This window comes from Ailuropoda melanoleuca, chromosome 2, assembly GCF_002007445.2.
Source record: "Ailuropoda melanoleuca isolate Jingjing chromosome 2, ASM200744v2, whole genome shotgun sequence".
Taxonomy (NCBI): Eukaryota; Metazoa; Chordata; class Mammalia; order Carnivora; family Ursidae; genus Ailuropoda; species Ailuropoda melanoleuca.
Genome location: NC_048219.1, coordinates 2544523 through 2558562, shown reverse-complemented (window position 1 = coordinate 2558562; position 14040 = coordinate 2544523). Strand labels below are relative to the sequence as shown.

The 14040-nt window shown below is 39.5% G+C and overlaps 1 protein-coding gene across 2 annotated transcripts in view; it reads right to left on the bottom strand.

Annotated features, from left to right (window-relative positions):
* Positions 1-4826: 4826 nt before the first annotated feature.
* The window catches only part of CDC42 (cell division cycle 42), a 44925-nt gene continuing 35711 nt past the window's right edge, over positions 4827-14040 (bottom strand). The window contains exons 4-6 of one of the 2 annotated variants that reach the window (XM_002919524.4): positions 10365-10474; positions 10043-10240; positions 4827-5225 (exon numbers count right to left, since the gene is read on the bottom strand). In XM_002919524.4, the coding sequence (XP_002919570.1) occupies positions 5136-5225; positions 10043-10240; positions 10365-10474 (398 nt within the window). In that variant the 3' untranslated portion in view covers positions 4827-5135. Of the gene's footprint in view, positions 5226-6526; positions 6713-10042; positions 10241-10364; positions 10475-14040 lie in introns of those variants that run through there. The other variant, XM_011225376.3, reaches the window with a different exon arrangement.

The following is a 14040-nucleotide window of genomic DNA, read 5'->3' as shown; positions in this document are numbered from 1 at the left end:
AAAAAAAAGAAGAAAGAAAGATAGAAAGATAGAAAGATAGATAGATAGATAGATAGATAGATAGATAGATAAAAGAACCACTGAGGTGTGCACTGGTCCCCAAACATATCTAACCAAGGCTCTACCTGGGAAGATTTTTTTTTTTAAGATTTTATTTATTTGACAGAGAGAGAGAGAGACAGCCAGTAAGAGAGGGAACACAAGCCAGGGGAGTAGGAGAGAAAGAAGCAGGCTCCCAGTGTAGGAGTCTGATGTGGGGCTCGATCCCAGGACCACATCCTGAGCCCAAGGCAGACGCTTAATGACTGAGCCACCCAGGCACCCGTACCTGGGAAGCTTTTAAAAACTAAACTGATTCCCAAGCCCCACCCCATACCTATACATTCAGAATCTCAGAGGAATTTATTTTTTAAGTTTCCCATTAATTGTTGACCAATCAGGCAACAGACTTGTATCTGAGACCCCAATGATGACTAAATGCATAATTATTTTACAGATAAAGAGCCCGGGAGAGTGAAAGCTACCTGCCGAAGGGCACACTGGGTTAAGGTTGTCCTGCTCCGATTATCTCCAGGGCTCAATATGGAACAAGCCCTCTGATGAATGTGTACCATGGGCAGGCACACACAGACAAGACTTTCACTTTCTTAACAGCCATTCCAAGGGCAATGAGACCAAATGGTTATTCAAAAAAAAGCTACCAAATTTGCCAGGAAAATTCCAAGGAGAAGTTAGGATCCCGCATCTATTTTATTCTATATCTTCATGGCCTTATTAAGTGCTTTAAAAAAAAAACTATTTTTGGGGCGCCTGGGTGGCACAGCGGTTAAGCGTCTGCCTTCGGCTCAGGGCGTGATCCTGGCGTTATGGGATCGAGCCCCACATCAGGCTCCTCTGCTATGAGCCTGCTTCTTCCTCTCCCACTCCCCCTGCTTGTGTTCCCTCTCTCGCTGGCTGTCTCTATCTCTGTCAAGTAAATAAATAAGATCTTTAAAAAAAAAAACAAAAACTATTTTTGAATTTACTATATATGAATGAATGAATGAATGAATGAATGAATGAATGAATAAGTGGTACAGACTTTAGGCTTGGCTATATGAAATTTTCTGCACAATGAAATATGAGAAATTCAGTGTGCTTGACTTTGCACCCCCTTTGGTTCACCAGGCTCACCACGAGAAGTTCACTCTTAGGTAGCTACTGCTCTCTGGAGCCGGGCTCCAGCATGAGAAGCTTGGACCCAACCTGAGCCAAAGCTGAAACCTGAAGGCAAAGCCCAATTGACCCATTAGTGACAGAAAAATAAGCTTGTAGTAAGCCAGAGGGTTAGGGTGGTTTGGAATGCATTAAGCAAAAGCTAATGAAATGAGGCTTGAGAAAAAGGGAGGGCGCTTCGGAAAAAACTCAAATTAATATACTATATAAACTTAAAAGTATTTAAACAGTCCCAAAAAGAAAATAATAAGGTAAGGTCTTCTGTTGTTCCATGTTCTTAAAGGATCACACTCTACAGTTGGGGGAACTCAGAGTAAGGCCTACAGGCAACAAGGAGATCTGAATTAGAAATGTGGTTTCAACCTACTTCCCTCACATGTCATTCAGAGGGACCCTAACCAGGAAGAGCTCAACCCCTCCCAAAAGATAATGAAGTCAGGACTTCCTAGTGAAATACTGTCCCCTCCCCACAGGCTATACACCAGATCTCCAACAGCAGGTGAGCTGTACCCAGGGGGACTAAGTTCCAATCCTGCTCAAGAAGCAGGGACCTTGTGTACCAGAGTTTCTTAGCACTGAGTACCCAAAAAACTACTAATAATAGCAAAATGGGAGGAGAAAAAAAGAAAATAGCCCAAACCTAACAATGAAGAAAAAGAAAGACCATTATTTTTATCCATTCTATGAAGACAGCAATTATGATACCAGCGGATTTAATGACAGCTTTTCAAAACCAAAAACACCAAAAACAAAAACATACTACTACATTAACTGTACAAATTTTAAAAGGTATTCTGACTACAACATGAAGATTGAGGACAAATATACCTTAGAATGAAGGAAATACTGTGACTGGTGCTTTCATACCATCATCCTTCCTTTTCCCTTGGAATATGCTTCCTTATTGGCATAAAATCCAGCCTAAGGGTACAACTTTAACAAACCACAGAACCTATTTCTAACACCTTCAGTAAAACATTTGATATTTTAAAAAACCAGTGATGTATTAGTGTCATATTAGCCTAAATGTTGTATATTTTGCCACAAGCTAAGCCAGCTAAGGACTGAGATCCAGCCCCATGTCAGGCTCCACACTCAGTGTGGCATCTGCTTGAGATTCTCTCTCCCTCTTCCCCACCACCTCGCTCATGCTAAATAAATAAAATCTTCATAAGAAAATATTTAATATTTAATATTTTAGCTTCCATCAATCCCCTTGCCTTTGTTCTGATGTATGGATATTTCACTGACACAACCATGTGACCTTTATTTCATTCATTCATTCTTGAAATCATGTACCATCCAATGACTATTTTTAGAGCCATCTCTCATGTGTCAAACGCCACCCTAGGCCAGGGACACAGCGATAATCAGGATGGACCTATGTGCCACTGTACTACGAACTAGGGATATACGGTCCCAGGTCCCTAGGATCTCAGAGCACAACCCCGGTATCTCTCCCTAGCATGGTCAACAAGGAGCAAGAAACATTGGTTTAAACAGTAGAGCTTGGATCTGCCTCTGCCTAACCCCTTCCCAACCAAGCCACCCAGCTTAGCTCCAGCAAAGCATGGAATCAAGCCAAACACGATTCCACTTAGAAAACCACCAAGGGGCGCCTGGGTGGCACAGCGGTTAAGCGTCTGCCTTCGGCTCAAGGCGTGATCCCCGGCGTTATGGGATCGAGCCCCACATCAGGCTCCTCTGCTGTGAGCCTGCTTCTTCCTCTCCCACTCCCCCTGCTTGTGTTCCCTCTCTCGCTGGCTGTCTCTATCTCTGTCAAATAAATAAATAAAATCTTTAAAAAAAAAAAAGAAAAAGAAAACCACCAAAATGAGGCTACACTGTACCAACAGCTCTTAGTTTCTAAGACTCTCCCACAGAGCAGTATAATGCCCTTAAGGTAAATGAATCATTCCTATCACTTAAAGAAGACGTGTCCCATATTCAGATTCACAGTACAGAATCCAGAATCTGATGGAAGCAGTCTGGGTAACAATCAAGGAGTAATGGTTCTCCAACTTGGCTGTGTTCTGCAAATACATGGAGAGAGTTCAAAACCCCGTTGCTCAAGCTGTACTCCAGTAAGCAACAAAATCTGAAAAGCACTGACACAGAAAACTTGAGAAAAAAACCGGCTGCCTTCCAACTAACCAATGGATGCGAGAGGTGTGCCGCCATTCCCTCCCAACGCGAGCAGGGAGCTTCCGGAGCATGGCCTTCACTAAGGACCGCCATGAACCCACTTGGTTTTAAAGAGGAGTTTGCAGGCTACCTGCCAAACTCACAGGAGAAGGCACAAAGCTGCACATACTGAGCGGAAGCCATCACCTCAAACTGAAGGCCAGAAAGGAAATAAAGTACGTTAAAAACAATACAGCTTTAAAATTGTATCCCAAAATTTGTTAGAAACTGATGTTACTAAGAGGCAAGTGCCCACTCCTACGTATCTAAAAAGAGGCGGAGGGAAAAGAACAACCCCCAGGCTGGCTTGTGAAGGGTTTTTCGTTTGTTTAATACATCTGAAAAGAATGCATATACAAAGAATTGAGACATGAGAAAGCATTGGTTCAAAACTAATGAATCTACAAGAATTAGGATTTGGGGAAGGTGGAGAAGATTACCTAAACATTTTTAAAAATTGGAAACTGCAACCAAAATAAATGGATAAAATCCCTATTAACACTTATGAAGAGTCTTCATAAGACTCCATGATTTTTTTATTAAACTAGAGAGCCATAACTAGCTACTCTAGGGTTCCTCATATGCAAAACAGAAATAAGGGGATTCCCCCGACTGGTCCCCATGTTGTTAAATGTTCTCCCCACCCCCACCCACACCCCCAGCTTCTTCATGAAGCAGGTCTCCATCCTCCCAACTTGAAAGAGGATGTGCATCATTCCATAGACATCTGTCTCCTAGCGCCACCCCTCACATTTCCTCGATTTACCAGGTCTTCAGCTGTGTTCTAGGAACACCGTATCATACACTATTAAGCTGGACATCTATGCTGAGCATATAAGACAATGACTGACAGGGGAAAAAAAATGTTTTTTAATTACGTACTCAATCCATTTGGTGTATTTCAAAAGGTGCAATACTTTTCTTCATTTATCAGTGAAAGAAGTTAGAAATTAACTTCAAAAAAAAGATCAGCAAATGGCAAACAAATTTCCTTGAAAGTCACAGTCACATATATAGTGCATCCTAGAAAAGAGGAGGGGCAAGACAGGTTCCACCCACTTTCATGAGTTTCATCAAATACTGGACCTACTCAAGGGTGGAGAGAAAAGGCAACTTTCAAAAAGGAGTATGTTATTAAATGAGGCATTTACTATACTCCTTCCTAAGAGCACCAGGTGGGGAACAAGTTTTCTAAACTAGATCTAGGAAGTGGAATGTGGAATCAATCCGTCCTCCTCCCCTTAAGGGCTGTCCAATGGTTAATGAATTTAAAAAACATGACTAAATAAAAACAAACCCCACACACACTCCCCGCACCCCACCCCACCCCCACAAAAAAGAAAAAAGAAAAAAAAAAAAAAAAACNTACCTTCAACAACCCAAATTAGTCTGTTACAGAGTCATCACAAGCATGCCTTGTTTTAAAAAAAAAAAAAAAAAAAAACCAAAAACAACAAAAAAAAAAAAGACAAAAAAAAATTTTTTTTAAACGACAAAACAAAAACTAGTACTAATCACTTTTCTGACAATACACAATTACTCAAATTAACTAGTACTGAGAGGGGGAAGGGGACCATACCTACGGGCCTTGTCTCACACGAGTGCATGTGGGTAGGTGCAGGGCATTTGTCATTATTGCAAAAACGAATTTTAATCTTTAATCTTTAGTTTGATTTTAACATTGCTTTTAGTACGATGCTGACACCAGCTGTGCAGAAAGGGCTCTGGAGAGATGTTCATAGCAGCACACACCTGCGGCTCTTCTTCGGTTCTGGAGGCTCCAGGGCAGCCAATATTGCTTCGTCAAATACATTCTTTAGGCCTTTCTGAAAAGGGGTAGAAAGAAAAAAATGGGCAGTCTGATTTTCGGTGTAATAAAGCTGAAGATCAAATTAAAAACATTCAAACCCCCAAAGAGTGTGCAAAGAATGAAACGTTAAAAACTCTGAATCACAACACAATCATCCCACTTCACCAAGTTCTGTCCAGGCAGGACACGGGAAGGATTCAGCAATTCAGGAGCAGAGGAGTGGATATTCATGAATGAGACAGTGGTCCTCTGAGAAAGCTTTCTGCAGACCACAGTATGTCACAAGAAGCGAACAAGCCACATGTGTCATTTGCTCATTCAATATGAGTTGTGTAATATGCTGCTGAAACATTTTACAAAAAAACAACTGAAGCAGCTCTGCATTCCAATGAAACAGCGGAGTATGGAACAGGACCAAGAGGGCCGGCAGCGGGCAGCGGCATCCTTGTTACATGGAAGGCGCAGGCAAGGATGGAGAGCGCGGATACCGCGGCTGCATCAAAGACCTTCACTCTGAACTCCCTGCATCCCACCAATCAGACAGAGCCAGGGGGCTCAAGGAAGCAAACTGTGGGCACCTGATACATATGTAAAACTAGAACCAGTCCGTGCAAAAGGAATAAAGCTTCATCAGGCATTTATACAAACAATTGTATATTTTTAATTTCAAAATTTGAAGGTAACCACAATTGTATGTTTCCCTCACAACAATAAAATCAGAAGCAAGAAAATATAAAGGTGGCAGCTTTACATCTCAACATTAACAAACCTTAAGTCAACGGTTAAAATGGATGCTGTTCTTAAAAGATAGTATAACAAATGATTTCATAAAGCAGTAGCAGATACATTAATACCTTTCCCACCCCAGACTGACAAATACTCCACTACAGCACAGACAGCCAAAGCAATAGCAACACAAAGTTTCACTGCACAAAAGAAAACCAGAGAAGAATCCTCCCTTCCCCGTTACACTCTACTAGCAGGTCACCCTTTTTCCATAAAGTTTGTCATGCAATTACAATTACAATTAATCATAAGAGTAAAATGATGTTTGTGTTATTTTCTCCATCTAGAGCTAAGAAGTGTTAAAACTCTTCTTGTTTTTTCCAAGAGAACATTCTTAATGCCACACCAAGTTCCCTTTTGCAATAGTAATCAAACCAAAAAGCTCTGAGCATCAGGCAACTCAAGAAGCAGAAAGTTAAACAAGTCCAACTTGACTACTGATCACAAAAAATATTCTATAAGATATTGCATTCTTAATCAAAAACTAATACAGAGGTTGCTCTTAGGTGGTGAGTAAAAAGACGCAGAGGCTTTCAAACAGGATGGTTTTATTCCTTTTGTTTTTAAATGCTCTTTCTACAGTAGTGGGACAGGAAGCAGCAGCAAAGAGGGGAAGGAGAAAACAGTTTAGAATATACAGCACTTCCTTTTGGGTTGAGTTTCCGGAGGCTCGAGGGCAGCTAGGATAGCCTCATCAAACACATTCTTCAGACCTCTCTACAAGACAGAGGGGAGGAGAGAGAATAGCAGCCAGGTTAGAGGATTAGAAAGACTAGCAGATACAATAGCAGTCCGGATTAAATGGGCTGAATTCACAGAAGCAACGTGCCTTCAGAAAAATAAGTGCCAGAGAGCAAGAGCTTAAAGCCCATTATCAGGACAGTAGATAACTGAACAGAAACTTCTTACACAAAAAAGATTAACTGAGCAAGAAAGCAATTTTTATGAAAATGCTGTACGTTGACTTCTAAAACAATCACACTTTGAAAAAACATTTTAATGAAAATAAAGCCAGGAGGAAAAAAAAAGATATGTAAACAAAAGACAGATGGGATAATTCTTGTAGAACTCCCCAGTATCTCCAATGAGAAGAATGGCACACACACCTTTTGGAAATAAATCAATTACAATTTCAGGCTTCTGTGAATTCAGCCCCTGAATAACTGAAGGACACAAATAGCAGACTAACAGGCATGCTACATGTTTCTAGATTCAATGACATATCTGGATGGGATTAATCAGGATTTAGAGTAAATCAGTTTCCCAGAACAAAATGGTTCAGACATTTAAAAAGAGTGTTAATTGTTCAACAGTACCACCTGAGAGAAGTTTAAGAAACAGACTCTAGAAACAGCATATACTTCAGTTATTCAGTAATGTTATTAGAGGAAGTAACCACCACCCAAGTCATAGGAAAACAAAGAATGGGGTACTAGAATGAGTTTTAGCAAGCAGTCCAATGATTTAAGATGTCTTCATGGATATCAGAGCATAAAGCATGGAGTGAAAACAAAGAATATTCTCAGATCTACAGGGATTAAGATGCAGAAATACACTTACACCTCAGGCAGAACTCCAACGTGACAGTGTGACTCAGCAGCACTGGTACCTTGGGCCCAGGTCTAAAGACTCACCTAAACTCACCTAAATCTGAAGCCACAGTTTACCACCCAAGTCACGTGTTCTTTAAGTCAGTTTGATCCCAAGTAAAAATCTCCCATAAGTCCCAGAACACAGCTCCAGTAACAAGTACCAGACCCAGACTACCCCAGGTATTCCCACCCCAACCCTAGGCAACCCAGAAGACTGGCACCCACCCATCCCATGCGGTACAAAATAAATGAGAAATAACATTAAGTACTTAAAAAGAAGCAAAGAGGTTAAGAAGTTTTCTTCTAAGTCTTTTACAAAGCAGAAAACGTTAAACAAAAGTAAAGTTCCTATAAAATTCTTTCTATACATCTCGGAGCAAACTGGTAGTCAAATATAAAAGGAAAAGGGGAGGGTGAAAAGGGAAATGCATTTTATAAGGGAAAAAAGAGGATGACCATGAGAAATTAGGGCACCCCCTCATAAAAAGCAAACCCTTTCTTCCTTATTGACCAAGATAACTAATCCTCTATAAAACCAATCTTTGCTTTACTCACAGTATCTGATTATATAAAAAGTTCAGTTTTAGAAGAATCGACAAACAGAATGTGGAATTCTGAAAGTTCTATCTCCCAAACACAACCAGACACCCCATTTTCTATCTTCTCTTTTGACTTCTCCAAACATCAAAATCTGGTAAGAAAAATGTAGTTGCTAAGACCTTTTCGAATTCCTACTGTCTACAAAGTGACTTACTGTATAAACCTGTTCATACTGCAAAAAATCTTGAATGGGAGCATCCAATTCTTTAAACTTCACCAGTGACCTAGAATTGGGTCCACATGGTCTATTTGCTTCCACTTCCCCCCAAAAGCAACCCATACTTGGAGGAGAGGGGTATGCGAAGGATGCAGAGAGAGTTAGTTATCATCTGACGCATGTATTCCACATATATCCTTCCCCAACACACACACACACACACACCCCTCTCTCACTTTTCTGATGATGGTATCAAAACACAGACGCATCAGGCATTTTTTTTTTAATCTCAGTCAGTGCTGTGTGTGAGAGGATATAAAATCTTCTGAACTTTAAAATATCTGCTTTTATAACAGAACTGAACTGCCAAGGAAAACTGGGTTTGGGAGAATGATTTTAGACCTGTAAATTATCCTGTGGAATACCCAGCTAAGCATAAAAATTTTATCTTTAAATCTCCAACCTAGCACTGAACTGGAGATTATTAAATTATGTCTAGGCCATACATACTAAGCACCTAGTACATGCATAATAGGTTAATTATATATGCCATCTGCCTTAGTATACATATAATCAAGAATCTAATAGTGTTTTTTAAAAAACTTAATAAAAAGAGCAATTACCTAAACAAGTAAGCATGATAAATATAAATGGATTTAACGTAATTATAAGAAATCTCTTTAGCCCCGCCCTGTTTTAATTAGACATGTTTGCTCAATGTTCAAACTTCAGAGCGCCAGTACCAATAGAATAAAATAATTCTGTGCTATTTCCATAATTTTTCCCTTTGCCCCCAGAACAGTACTCAAAGGGAAGAATCAGCCAGTAAAACCATGAGGGTGGAAAAGATGAAACCACATAGGTCAGTTATAGCTCCCACTCTAAATATTCGGACACTGTTCCCTATCCTCAAAATCTGATGTTTCCCATCAAACTAGAAGAGCTCCAATTAAATTATTCAGGAAAGGACAGAAGGACAGAGAGGACCACATGAGGAAGGAATGTCTCTAAAAACACAAGAACTGATGCTCTTTTATAAAGCACGCTTGAGAAACAGCAAAGGCAGCTTTCTCTGACATAAAGTCTCAATTACTCTAATTCCCTGTGACAGCTGAATTGTAGCATGAGGGGTCAGAATTGACAGGAAAAGATCAGATACATTTAGATAAAAAGTGTCTAGGGGGGATCATTCACATATTCTCTTGTGAATTAGTGCTAATCTAGAACCCTCCCATAAAAATTTTTTAACACAATCCCTAACCACTACAAATGGGTCAGTACAATATGGGAGCTCACCAACGCAAGAGTTTTACTCAGAGCTTAATAATTGTCTCCATAAACACAGAACCTCTAGCAAAAGAATATATAATATGAAGCTGGCCCTAGTCTTCCCAAGCAGCTTTCTTGTGCACTGCAGACCACTGTTAAAAATAACCCCCGAAGCGGTTAAGCGCCTGCCTTCGGCTCAGGGCGTGATCCCGGCGTTACGGGTTCGAGCCCCACATCAGGCTCCTCCGCTATGGGCCTGCTTCTTCCTCTCCCACTCCCCTGCTTGTGTTCCCTCTCGCTGGCTGTCTCTTTCTCTGTCGAATAAATAAATAAAATCTTTAAAAAAAAAAAAAAAAAATAACCCCCGAACCCTAATACTCTTAAGAAACTACCCAACTGTAAATAAACAAGGGGTTACATGGTCCTCACCTGTGTGAGTGCAGAACACTCCACATACTTGACCGCCTTCAGGTCACGGGCCAGCTTTTCAGCAGTCTCTGGAGTGATAGGCTTCTGTTTGTTCTTGGCAAGTTTCTCAATCGTAGAGGGGTCATCTCGGAGATCAATTTGGGTCCCAACAAGCAAGAAAGGAGTCTTTGGACAATGGTGAGTTATCTCAGGCACCCACTAGAGAAGAAGTATTTTAAAAAATACATCTGAATTAATCCACAAGCCTCTAAAGCTTTTTACAACAACTCAACAGAAGTTCTGTGACCACCTTTCTCAGGGCAAGAGTATCTGATCAACTCACCTTTTCCTTCACATTTTCAAATGAGGATGGAGAGACCACTGAAAAACAGACTAGAAATACATCTGTTTGTGGATAACTCAGCGGTCGTAATCTGTCATAATCTTCTTGCCCTGGAGGAAAAAAACTGGAAAGTCAGCAACTGAATCTTGGTGTCCTCACAGCATCAAAATCACAAGTCAGTCAACAGATTAAGCAAGCAGCTAAGAGCATGCTGACCATTACTGAAAAAGCAACTTACTCGTCTAATAAAACGTATGGCTTTTGTAATATAATACTTGATGAACATTCTTACTCAGCTAATTCTATTTAATATTTCAATCCCTGAAAACAGCAATGAAATTGTTATACATTAGTTGTTTATTACCAGTTTGTAGTTTTCAATCTTTGTGTCCATAAGCAACGCAACAATAATGTAATAAAAAGTTAAGTTGTTGCTACAGAAACGGTTAAAATCAATCCTACTCAGATCTGGTTAAGAAATAATAACAGTGATACCATCTAAGGAAACAAAAATCTCAGTGAAACCACTGCCCGTCACGATTCCCAAAGCATATTCACAGGCTTAGTTACCGTGTGCATTAAAAACCAGTATATGAAAATGAGAACACCTAGAAAAAAATACCTTGGCAAGAATCAATGGATGCCACACCTATGTGAGGATTATCCTAGTGAAAATGAGAATATTTGTATGGTCTTAAAGACTGCTGATAAACTGCAAGGGGGAAAACGGAACTATATTGCCAAGAAACTGGACATCACCTTGCCTGAGTCATTAAAATGACCATCACCAGTGAGTGGCGGATGAGTATCGTGTGCCCTTAGATTTACATCCTGAGAAAGACACATCCCTAATGTACTATTCTATATATAATCGGAACCTAATCATGAGGAAATGCAGACCAAATCCAAAGTGTGGAATGTTTTAAAAGGGGAGAAAAGGGAGANCTGAATGGTGATTAACATAATATAAAAAAAAATCATAAAAAAAAAAAAAAAAAAAAAAAAAAAAAAAAAAAAAGGCTGAAGAACTGATCCAAATTGAAAGACTAAAAACACAGGACAACTAAACGTTATACATGATCCTGTACTGAAAGCAGAAAACACTGGACTCAGCTCAGCTGACAAAGCTGGAACAGAGATGCTGGATTCAAGTTCTGTATCGATGTTAAATTTCCGTAAGTTGTTTACTGTTACACAAGAATGTCTCCGTTCTTAAGAAATATGTATTTATTCAAGACTAAATGGCTATGCTGTCAACTTACTCTCAAACAGCTCAGGGAAAAACAATTCGTGTGCATATTATATTGAAAGACAATAATAAAGCAAATAGGGCAAAATGCTAATTGGTAAATCTTGTTACAGGGTGTTTGGAGGCTCCTGGTACAATTCTCCCAACTGTTCTGTAGGCTTGAAAATTATTTCCAGATAAAAAGTTTTTTAAAGTATCTATACATACTTCCATAACCATGAGGGGAGGGGAGGAGTTGCCAGGACAGGGTTTAACACTCCAATTTTAAAAATGAGCTACAGCAATCCTATGTTTTAAAAGAACAGTTAAGTACTTAGTGCCACTGAACTGTACACTTAAAACTGGTTAAAATGATAAATTATGTATTATATGTATTTTACCACAATAAAAAATTTTTAAAGGAAGGGAAAAGGAGAGTTAAATATTCTGCATGCCAGTGAAAAAAAAATTTTTGCCAGTACTGAGAGAGAACACAAGAATTTAGGGTAGCTATCAAAACATGGTAATTAAAGACATTACTGTTATTGCCACTTGAATGAGCAATACATTGTGAGTAGACAATAAAGGTATCTATCTTCAGGACAATACAGAGATTAAAATAAAGGTTAAACAAAAAGGGAAGAAGGAAGGAGGTTACAAAAAAAGAAAATCGTCATCACCACCTCTAGTACTGAGTGCATGCTTACTCTAACAATACGCTAGGGTCAGAGTCAAAGGCCTGAAATTCAAGAGGAACTAAGTCAGTGTGAACTGAGGACTCAGGCCCATATGAAAGTCTGAAAGAATCTCATGGCATGAAAAATAAGAATTTACTGCCAAAAGCCACATTTTTAGAGAATTCCAGTAGGGCACTATAAATACAAGAAGAAACAAACTAAACATTTCACAGTATTTACCACTACAGACTCAAATCTAATCATTTTTTTCTACAAACAATTATTCAAAATTTGATGGCACTTAGTAATCCTGCTTCCTATGTGACATGCGTGTTTCTTTCTGTTTCAGAAAGAAATTTTGCTGTAATGGACATTATTAGGCACTGACTGTAGATTAAAATCTAAAATGTTATATATAGGGGCACCTCAGTGGCACAGCGGTTAAGCGTCTGCCTTCGGCTCAGGGCGTGATCCCAGCGTTATGGGATCGAGCCCCGCAGCAGACTCCTCCGCTATGAGCCTGCTTCTTCCTCTCCCACTCCCCCTGCTTGTGTTCCCTCTCTCTCGCTGGCTGTCTCTATCTCTGTCAAATAAATAAATAAAAATCTTTAAAAAAAAAAAAGTTATATATAATGTTATATTTCCTGAATTTGATAAGTATACCGTAAGAGAATATCCTTGCTCTTAAGAAATACATACACTGAAGCATTAAAAAGCAAAAGGGCATAATGTATGCAACCTACTCTCAAATGGTTTGGAAATAAAAACAACATGCATATAGAGCAAGAGAAAGTCACATCATTAAGAACTGGTGAGTCTCGTAAGGAGTTCTTTGTACTAGCAACTTTTCTGTAAGTCTGAAACTGAATCAGGATAAAAAGTGACAAAAAGGGGGGTGCCTGGGTGGCTCAGTTGGTTAGAGTCTGACTCCTGATCTCAACTCACGTCTTGATCTCAGGATTGTGAGTTCAAACCCCACAATGGGTTCTATGCTAGGCATGAAGCTTACTTTAAAAAAAAAAAAAAGACAAAGAAGAATGTGTGTTAAAATATAAAAATGTTCGGGGCGCCTGGGTGGCTCAGCCGTTAAGTGTCTGCCTTCAGCTCAGGGCGTGATCCCAGAGTTCTGGGATCGAGCCCCACGTCAGGCTCTTCTGCTGGGAGCCTGCTTCTTCCTCTCCCACTCTCCCTGCTTGTGTTCCCTCTCTCACTGGCTGTCTCTCTTGCTGTCAAATAAATAAAATAAAATCTTTAAAAACATATATATATACATATATATAAATGTTTGACCAGGGAAAGGTCTTAATATAAAATACTGCAAACAGACCCCAAACATTAACAAAAGAAACTAAATTGTGGTGTGATCTGCCATACGACAGACTGTGTCACAATGAGGACTAGGACAGACAAGCACAACCTTGAGAGACATCACCATATTGTTTTAAGAGAAAAAGGAAGGTAAAGAGAGGGGGGGAAAATAATAATATCCCCTCTCCCTAAGGATAAATAAAATGAGCGTTATAGGAAGAGCTCTGTTTAGGACGTACACTAAGACATGACTGTCTCTGAATACAGACGTTTTTTCATTTTTTATCTACGTTTTTATTATTTTTCCCTGTAAGTAAAACCTGCGTCTTTGTAATAAAAAGTAACATTTAAAAGTCTGACATAGAAAGAAATGGACCGTGCGGTGATGATTACACAACAAAGCAACAATTATACAACATGATAACACGGTAACATGATAAAGATGCTAAGTTAAAAAAAGCTA